The sequence below is a fragment of the Polyodon spathula genome, chromosome 20 (assembly GCF_017654505.1).
Source record: "Polyodon spathula isolate WHYD16114869_AA chromosome 20, ASM1765450v1, whole genome shotgun sequence".
In the NCBI taxonomy this organism is placed as follows: Eukaryota; Metazoa; Chordata; class Actinopteri; order Acipenseriformes; family Polyodontidae; genus Polyodon; species Polyodon spathula.
In genome coordinates, this window is record NC_054553.1 from 3,653,325 (window position 1) to 3,663,473 (window position 10,149).

Genomic DNA, 10,149 nt, shown 5'->3' on the forward strand with positions numbered 1-10,149 from the left:
GAATATTTCCTAATACAGTATATACTATTACACCGTGAGTTAATTATTATCCTTTTTCATGAAGTGTGTGTGTATATATATATATATATATATATATATATATATATAGTATATATATAGACAGAGAGAATGTCCCAAACATTCATTCGAAGGCTTTAGGACCCTGGGGTGCAAGAACATGCGCTCTCTTTTGAAGGATATGAAAGGGTTCATTGTTTAATTCATTGGTGAAATGGATTGTATGCTTGGTAATGAAGGGCCAGGTTCACGCTGTCTGGGAGGGAGGAAGGAGAGCGCACGTTGCGCACTCAAAACAAAGGTGAAACAGTTTAAAAGGAGAACATGCTTGTTGAGATGTGAGAACAGGCTTAGCCTGTCCTGCTTCAGTCGTGAAAAGTGCTGTTTAGCTGGGATCCGAAGACGGGTCAGGCTTTGTTTTGTCATTTATGTTTGTAAAAATAAACCTGCATTGCAGCATTTACAATGCAATCTACTGTTTCAACCTGGTGGATTCAAAGAAGACTGTCAGTGTGGGCTGCTGCATACAGCACCAAGAGCAACAGCCCCATATCTGTCTACAGCTCTCTATCTATATATCTAAACCAACAGGGGCAGTGCTGTAATGTAGCGCCAGCCTTGCTAGAGCAGAAACGCAATACTGGAGATGGGAAAGTGAAACTCCAGTATTTCCGTGCTGCTACAGCACTGCTGACAATCTCCATCCAGTACAGCATGCAGCCCCACAGGGAGGAGGAGCAGCAGCTGCACCTGCAGATATATAAAGATGAGCACACAGCACTGGAGCAGCCCGGCAGGATGAGGGCTCCACACACAGTGAAGCAGCTCAGAATGGTCTGTATCTCCCAATCACTGCAAACCATGATGCGCTGCTACACCAGCTCGGAGCAGGGAGCCGGAGCACAGCCCTGAGCCTACGCAAGCAGCTCGCTGCGCACTGCCTGGACCAGGCTGATCACACGACATCACAGCCCCGTGGTTCCAGGTTCCACTCTGCAGAATGTCCTGCTCCTGATTGGTCATGGTTAGCATCTTAATATAAAACAAGGGAACAGCACTTCACACAGCGCCAGGGAACACACCAGACCAAGGCTGGAGGTAACGCTTTGTAAATATGACCCATGGTAGCTCAAGAACTTCCGAGGGGGTGTGCTGTAGGTCCTGCACGGTACACCCCAGCCTGCTAACTGACACAGGGAGAGCTGCTGCAGGCTCCTCCCCCAGCGAGTGAGACCACGCCCCCTCTTACCTCAGAGAATCCCTCGCCCCCAGCTCTTCAGGGTCAACGCTCTCACACCTAACACTGCGTATCCACCTTGCTCTTTCCCTGTGACTGAAAAGTCAGAAACAAACCCCCTGCTGCCCTCTTCTGAGAGCCACACAGCGCAGCTCGCTCCTGCAATTCAAAACGATGATGAACACAGACATACACCTGGGGTTGCAAAAGATGACTCGTACAGCTCAGGTTTCAGCACGCAGACTGTGCACTGACAGACGCAAGGATCATTTTCACAGTTTACTCGCTGATGCAAGGTTAGAAAAACTCACACTAGCCCTGCTGTACCCAAGACTGTGTTTCCCCAACTACCATCAATGAAGTGAACTGTGGAAATGACTCAGTAGCCAGGAGCCTGAGCAGCCCTTGTTAAACGTATTGTTCCATCTCTTATAGCTGCCTGAACACCTCCTAACAGTCAACCTGCACATACAGGTTCAGACAGTTTGTTCAGCTTCCTGCCAGCAGTTCTAGGTGTTCCGATGACACTGAGCCCCCTGGTGGTCGGCAGTGGTACGGCACGCTTCAGGTCTCTTCAGGAAAGCTAGCCAATCGGACACCAGCAAGGCCCGACTCCCAGGGCTCACCCTACTGGTGTGCAGGGCTGCCAGGAGCCACTGCGGACAGGTTCTGCCAGTGGAAACAGGGCACAGGGCGAGCCTGGAACAGAAAGCTGAAAATACAGACAAGGCATACTAAAGATGGGCTAAACCAGCAGGCAAGTTCAGTTTACATGTGTAAGAGAGTTTCAGATTTTATATAATCGTTTTTTTACATTTATTTATTGCTTGTGGTTGAATTTTGCTCATGTTTATTTTCTTTTATGCTTGGACTCATCTTAAATAACGAAATGGCTCAATGAATAAATATCCTGGTTCGGTTAGTCGATAACTCCACGTGGATCTTGTATTAACTGGCGGTTTCCAGAGCAGCTCCTCCACTCACCTGTCAGGTGACCTTTACGCGAGTTCAAGTAAAGCAGCTGCTTTGAGCAGCAGTGTTGGTGACGTCACAGCCAAGCAGCTGCTGCTCTCGGCGAGCTTTCACGTCAGCGCCGCGCACGCATTATTAGTTTACGCAATCTTTTTTTTCGCACATGCACGGTGTGCAAGATCCGCTCTTCTGTCCTTTATGACGGATTGCAAGGGTTTGGTAACCTCGGCATTTCCACTGCAAGTCCGACCATGGATTTAATCATAAAATGAACCAATCACAGAGCCCGTCAAAAGCAACCTGCTGATTAATATCACCTACCTATCGACCTATCTGTTGACCAGCAGTGCGGGGCAGGAGCGGCGCACACCGCGGGATTTCATTGTTTCAGGACACGCAAGGGAGCCGGCGTGGGTCACATTGGCAGGATTGTGGTATCAAATTGAGGCCCTTTGCGCAAGCGAAAAATGCATCTGATGGACCCTTACTGACGAAAGTGTCGCTATTACTACTAGTTAATGGTTTACTGAAAACAAATAAAAGCAAACGGACACAAAACAAATGTATTTATGTAAAAAAAAAAAAAAAAAAAAGTGAAATGACAGGAATAAGTAGCCTGTACAATAGGAATTATTGTATCCGTATATACATAGGCATATATATATTAATAATATATATATATATATATATATATATATATATATATATATATATATATATATATGCGAATTATAATTTTATAAGCGGATGATATTTTATAATATGTTAACCAAGATAGCATTTTGGATCATATAATCTGAGTCGCATTATATATTTAAAAAAAAAAAAAACCTCCTACTAGTTCTTAGGCTAGTGGTTACCGGTAGTGTACTGAACGCACACATCGCATTAAATAAAACTAGAGTCGTGCTACTGTGTCGTGAGATAGACGCGCTTTACACACGCTTACTGAAACGTGATGAGTGATAATAACAAGACTACGACTACTTTTAATAATAATAATAATAATAAACACATCATCTTTGAAATCAGACAGCAATTCACAGCTCGTCGGTAATAACGCGTTCCGGTTTGGAGGCAAACAGCGCCACATGACCCTTCACAAAAACAAAGACTTCTTTTAAACAAAAGCCACGGCATCACAAGCCTTCCCTCCGGCTTTTACCGCTTTCATGTTACGTAGTTTTCTTATCTAAAACAAAGTTTATTTCGTTTTGTGTTTTTCAAACTAGCGTCTCGCTAACTGACACGCGAAACGACACTATTATAACAAGCTACAAAAGTTTAAAAAAAAAAAAAAAAGACTACAACATAAATAAATAAATAAATAAATGAGACACACAATGCGCTTAGTCGTCAACAACTAAACAACGTAAAGGCAAACTCACTGTCTTCAAGAACTACCAAAAGATAAAGAAGAAATAAAACAACAATAACTCTTCAGTATGATTAAAAAAACTACAGCGTATTAAAATCCATTTGTTACACTGCGATTATTTGTATTTCTATGTGTTAACTTGTCATCATACTGCCTAATGATGTAAAACCAAATATTTCCAGTCACTTGTGAATTCGGTTAGTTTAATCGGGAATATTGTAATTATAATTTACACGCTTCAGATCACTTTGTTTAAGTAGGCACATATGTTTATTTATTTATTTTAAATACACAAGACCACACTATTAATGAAATCATTTTAAATGCCGTTGACTTTTGTATTCATTTCCTTTATACCGCAATTTATTTCTATCGCTATCGTCTGGACTTTATTTCTATTTATTTCTTTTTTTTTAAAAGGCTAGATTAAAAAAGTAATCGGCATTCTGAAAAGTCGGACCGACGGCGGATCTCGGAATTAATATTCCAGGCGATTTGTGTTTCGGAATGACTCGATCTGTGCAACCGAGAAAAAAAAATCCTGCAAAATAATCCCACAAAAAATCTCTCCTTACCTCCAGCCCAATCGAAAATGGCGCCGAAACAAACAAAACAAAAAAAAAAAAAAAACTTGTTAAATTTCATTGTAGCGTCCTGCAAGGCGTTGTGGGAGCTTTAACAGATGCGCCATCCCCTTTTTTGTGTCACAAACAAACCACGACTCTAGCTGTTATGCAGTTAACTTTACATCTGGATCGTGTGCGTATTACTCGCTGGTCGAGACTTACCCGCCAGTGTTGTCATGCGTGCATTAGAAAACTTTTTAAAGCGGAGCGTCAATTTATTATGATCGCTTTAACGCGTGTGATCTCGTTTCTGTTAGTATACAGCGCTGGGGCCGCGCTGCAGACACTGCTGTACGGTAGCGCTGACGCGCTGTATTGTACTGTATCGGTGTGTTGTTTTTTAAGAGAATGACAGTCAGGTGTGTTGGTGAAGCGTGCTGTTCACAAGGGCTCGATAGGATGAGGCTTTTATTGTGCACAAATGTCATGTGTTTTCATTTGTGTTGCATACCCTCCCCCCCACACTTGCTCAGGGCAAGGGAAGTGAGTCTCAAATAGTACTGTTTTAAGCCCTGTCTCTGTGCTGCACAGAGATAAACAGATCTATAATGTATATTCCATTACTGGGTTGGTAAGGGTGAGGGTGAGGGTGAGAGGGCCTGGTCCCCAAACCCTGAGCCCCCCATTCCCTCCCACCCCTCGCAGGATTACTGCAGTGACCATAGAAATCATTGTAGCCCTGCCTTTACTGTCCTCTGTGCTCTGCAACTGCCTGCTCTCACATTCCAGTATAGTAGAGCATACACATCTACTGTAAGTATATATAAGTGACTGTGGTTAATTCAGGATTCAATGTATACAATGTCTCTCTCTCTCTGCATGGGTGTGGGGGTGTGTGTGTCTCTCACCTGAGTGGGTGTTTGTGTCTCTTTGCGTGGGTGTGAGTGCGTGTGTGTGTGTGTGTGTGTCTCTCAGTTTATTATTGGAGGTACAGGTTAGGTGGTTAGGAGTAGAGCTAGGGTTAATTCATGTCAATGTGTTAGACTTTCTGAAATAGCACAGGGCGGGGCACCCAGATATGCAGGCGGAGACATGAGCAGCACAGTGAGGTAGAAACACAACAAAGTGCAGGGAGGCTTAGTGGACAGATCTATGGTGAAGCACAGCAAGGCACAGCGGCAGAACTGCATGGTAAATGTATCGTGGAAAACTTCCCATCGAGGCTGGCTGAGCTCATTCCAGGCTCACAGTGCGTGCTCAGGGTTCATTTGTGAGCACTTTGTTTAAAGTAGCTGAGTCACTCCACTTCCTTTCTCTTGTCCCGTGACTGCAATGACCCGAGCGAGCCTCCCAGTGGCACAGTGCCCATGCCCCTCACCGTAAAGACGAGAGTACAGCCACGCCTTCGAGCAGAGCAGACCCTCGGACATCTAGAATCAGGAAGCAGCAAACACAGACACACTTCACATGCACTTCCACACATTTACTGCTGCAGACTGACTGTGCAACTGTCCTGCCAGAGATGGCTATACCTTTCAGAAGGGTGCTGAACCTGATCAAAACTATGGTACTTTATAGAGGAAGCTGCCCTCCCCCCACTCCCCACCCCTTTGCTTTACTCGTACTATACTTTTATTGTAACTCTGCAGATATTTTCAGGGTGTTGTTTTCTGTTTTCGACACTAGTGGTTCGTCAGGAACACAGTAGTAACCCTGTGAATAACACAGTGCTGTAGGAGTTTGAAATGCTTCCCCAATATTCTGGTGCTGAAGTTTGGTTTCCGGGCTCCTCCCAGCATGCATTGTGTTTGAACAGCTGTACTCTGTTAACTGTGCTATCTCTGCATCTATTCATAACAGTGTGTGGACGGTCAATCATAATATATTCAGCTATATGATATCACAACATGTTCCTGTATACGGGCTTCAATATTGAACTAAATACACCAAAAAAACTGTGAACAAACAAATACACTGATGCCAGTTCTGCAGATGTGATGGCTCTAGACAGATTGCAGCTAAAGTAAGTGCAGTTTCAATGGTACCTGAGGGACTTCAGAATGCATCTACCTACAATAGCGCTCTTTTAAACACTTCTGATCCTTTTCATCTGAGTAAATGTTACAATGAATAATAGATGTTGGCCAGCTGTTGCCTTGTTTAGTTTTGTTGTTTGTTGTAGAACAGCTCTGCTCTTTGTCTGTAGACCCCACCCAGACTACTCTTCATACAGGTGTGCCAGGTTACAGCAGGTAATGGCACCTCACGGCCTGTGGGGGGCGCTGCGAGTGCACACAGGGTGGTTCATCCTCCTCATCAGCAGGTTCAATGTGTTACTCATGTCTTCAATTAGTGTCTGAGAAAGAGACCAGTGTCCTGAGGCTGGAGAAGCACCTGCCTTCACTGTGTGCAGAACACTGTCCCTGTGACACCCAGATGAGTAGCTTAGTTCAGGACAGACACGGGGGCAGATGGCATGAGAAGAACTCTCCGTAATATCCATCGCTTCAGGCGCCTGCCACTTCACCAGCGTTCCTGAAACTGAATGCATTCACAACGCTCAGCCCCTATTTGGAGGGGTCTGTAAGTCTTTCTGTCTGTCTGGGTTATCAATTCAGCTTTTTCCATTAATTGCTATCCTGGAGCTAAGTCAGTTGTATTTAATTGCATTGCGATGTTAATAAGAGGGTCGATGAGTCAGTCAGACTGGGGGAAACAGCAGCAGCAATATTCATAGAAAGTTAATGTAAAGTAACGTCAATTCTTTCAAACTACCACAAAATGCCTAGCTCCACTGAGTGCTAACTGCTCTACAACAGCTGAATCGACGCTTCCTGTCTGAGACGTGCATGCAGGGAGGTGCAGAATGAAGCAGAGGGCTCAGCTCTGTCAACAAGAAAGCCAGGCTGTCCCTGGTGAGGGAGCTGAGCACAGCCCAGGAGCTTTCCTTACTTTGGTGTATTTAAGGCATGGCAAAGCCTCCAGTTTGGGTCAGGCCAAGTTTACTGAAAAAGTGAGATAAAGTAACCTGCGAACACAGTAAAGTCTATTCGAACATGACAGAAGTGGTAAAAAGGCAAGCTTGGGAAAGCTGGGTAGACAAGCCAGTCATGTTAAATTCTGAAAGGAGTCTCCCTGGCTCGAGGACGTGCGCAGCTGCACTACGGGAGTGTGTGAGATGAACAGAGTCCTTCTGCTCTACTCGAGTGAGAGGGGCAGGGCTTCCATTTGTTAGGGCATGGTGGGGAGTGGAGGCAATCTGTTTCTCAGCAACGGCAGCGCTTAGAAAAGAAAACGACATTGCGACGCAGCACGGGGCTCGCCAGGGTGTGGGCGAGGTTGTTTCTGAGACGTGAGGAGGGCTGAGTCAGAGTGGGACAGACACTTCCAAACCGCTCCACAGCCCCAGACAGAAGAGTTCCGCTGCTTGTTTACAGAAAAAATCAAATCTTCTGTTTCTTTATAGGGGGTCTCCCTGTGACTGTTCTAGACTGTTCAGCAGCAGCATTTCTACTGTTCTAGACTGTTCAGCAGCAGCAGCATTCTACTGTTCTAGACTGTTCAGCAGGGGCATTCTGCTGTTCTAGACTGTTCAGAGGGGGCATTCTGCTGTTCTAGACTGTTCAGAGGGGGCATTCTGCTGTTCTAGACTGTTCAGCAGCAGCATTCTGAACAAGCTAAAACACAATTAAATTGCTTAGAAGCTTTTTTGCATCTCGTTCTTAAACAGAGAAAGTATTCTTCATGTCTCTCGAATGATGCGTGTCTTCATTTTCTGGCCTTCTTGAACACACTTCTTTTGAAGGCTCACTGCAAGGGCATGTGTGCACATTTACTATCGTCCACTTTTAAAACGGTGTGCCGTGTCTTCAGCGTCACCTTTGTGTCTATCTGTAGAAAAATTCTGCTTTGCCTTTGGCGTTTCTTGCATCGTCGACACTGCATTCTAAACTCCAGAAACCGTGTTGTGCTTCTGGTGCCATCTCTAGGGTGCATCGTGTTTTAAAAGTAATACTGCAGACAATGCAGTAATGCAATGCCGCTGAGAGAGCGCCCTCTTGTGTTCTAAATAAGTGTATATATATATATATATATATATATATATATATATATATATATATATATATATATATATATATATATTAAATATATAATTGTTAAGCTTATCTCGGAACCGAAGTCTGAGCAACATCACAGGCAACACGTTTTGAGAAATGATGCGGCTCGCGTGAAAAATCATTTTGTTAGCAAAATATTTTACTTCAAAAAAAAAATACATTGATCGTTTAAATTCGTGCACTTGAATTGGTGTTGCGCAGGCGCGCTCACAAACGCCGAGGCGGGGGCGGGGCTCTGCTCCGTGTTAATCAAACTTGCTCCAGGAAATGCCGTCAATTGGTTTGCTGGTTGGCTACAAAAAAAAGTGCTCCACGTGCCTTCAGGCCGGCTGGTTGAGAGCCACTCATTGGCCGTTCCAGCTATCAATCATCCGAACGGGTTGGGAAAAGGGGCGGGAAGTTTGGTTGAGGAAGGAGTGCTGCGGCAGCGCGAGGCAGAGGGATAAACAGAGCAGTTGCATATCGATCCCAAATAAATAAATAATCGAATTAATCGATACACAGCGACAGGCTGGAAACAGAGCGCGCGGCTCGGTCGGGTGCTCGCTGGTACCCTTGCACTTAGCTCGGAGCGGCGCGCGGTGCACGAACCCGTTCTGCAAGGGTTTTGGATTTAGGGGTTGCTGCATAACACTCGAGCCCCTGTGTTTTTTGGTGGCTGGGTCTCGGCCTGAGCAAAGAAGTGGGATGCTGTAGATTTGTATTTGTTTTATTGTCACAGTTTAAGCGTTCCAGGTGAAAATAGTTTTTGTTTGTATACTGTATATATGATCTGTTTCGATTTTGGATTTAGTTGTTTAGTTTCAGTTTGTTTGGGCTAGGGTAGGGTGGTGCGCCCCCTAAGCAGAAATGTTGAGATTCGTCTTTACGACTCTAAACGTACTCCGAGCTGAGGAGATTCTGCGCCGGGGGGGTTTGTTTAAAAAAAAAAAAAAAAAAAAAAAAAAAAAAAAGTTTTTCAGATATAAGTAATTAGAAAGACTTGTTGCAAAACCAAAAAAACAAAACCATGGAGCTGTATTTAAGTGTGTTAGTCGCAGTGTGAATGTGAGCTGGACCGCCTCCCTGTTCAGCGCACCAGGGCAGGTTGCAGTGTTACTGTTCAGCGCTCTGGTGTTTAAATGGTGCGCTGAAGCGTCCCCGCCGCTACTTGTGATACACTTGTAAATTGGACGCGCGGTATTCACGAACAGTCCTGCGGTCATGACTCAAGAGAAGATGGAACTGGACCTGAGTACCCCCGTGTCCATGTTACAGGCGGACGGGAACCTGAGGCGGTCCAGCAGTGCCCCCATGATAAACGGGCTGAGGTACGAGACTCCAGCGCTCGGGAGGGGTTGGGTTTTCACAGCGGACTGCTGGTATTTGGAATGTGTTTTTTATTTAATTACAAGATTATTATTTTTTGTTTAATTATTTTAACAATGCTGCCCTGTGGGTTAGGGCAAGTTATTAGAATAATTAGTTACACCCCACCCCTTCTTATAAGTGGCATTTAAACCCTCAGAATGTTAACTTTTAGTTTTGCTAAGAGTTTGAACCCTAATAATATTAAAAATATTTAGAGCCCCTTATTCCGCTTTCACTGAGACTTTTGCATAGCATGTTGTGCCACTGGTGGCCAAACAATCTAACTGCTTTCTTAAATTTAAAATATCTAGTGCTATTTTCCTGTGGGGCATGTCTAATCTATCTCGTCTGCACACTTACTAAATTCAAATGAGGATTCTGTCCTTGGATTCTTGAGCAGCTGAACATACTTGGGTTTGACTGCTTGTCGAGCCTTCCTTGTGTCTGTGATCCTTTGAATATTGCTGCCCTCTGCAATAATCATTGCATTCAAACAGTCAAGCTGCCCTT

At 44.5% G+C, this 10,149-nt stretch overlaps 1 protein-coding gene across 1 annotated transcript in view; it reads left to right on the plus strand.

Moving 5' to 3' along the window:
* Positions 1-9,492: 9,492 nt before the first annotated feature.
* Positions 9,493-10,149, plus strand: part of LOC121295871 (sodium/hydrogen exchanger 6-like) — a 13,438-nt gene continuing 12,781 nt past the window's right edge. The window contains exon 1 of the mRNA XM_041220988.1: positions 9,493-9,599. Within this exon, the coding sequence (XP_041076922.1) occupies positions 9,493-9,599 (107 nt within the window). The remainder of the gene's footprint in view (positions 9,600-10,149) is intronic.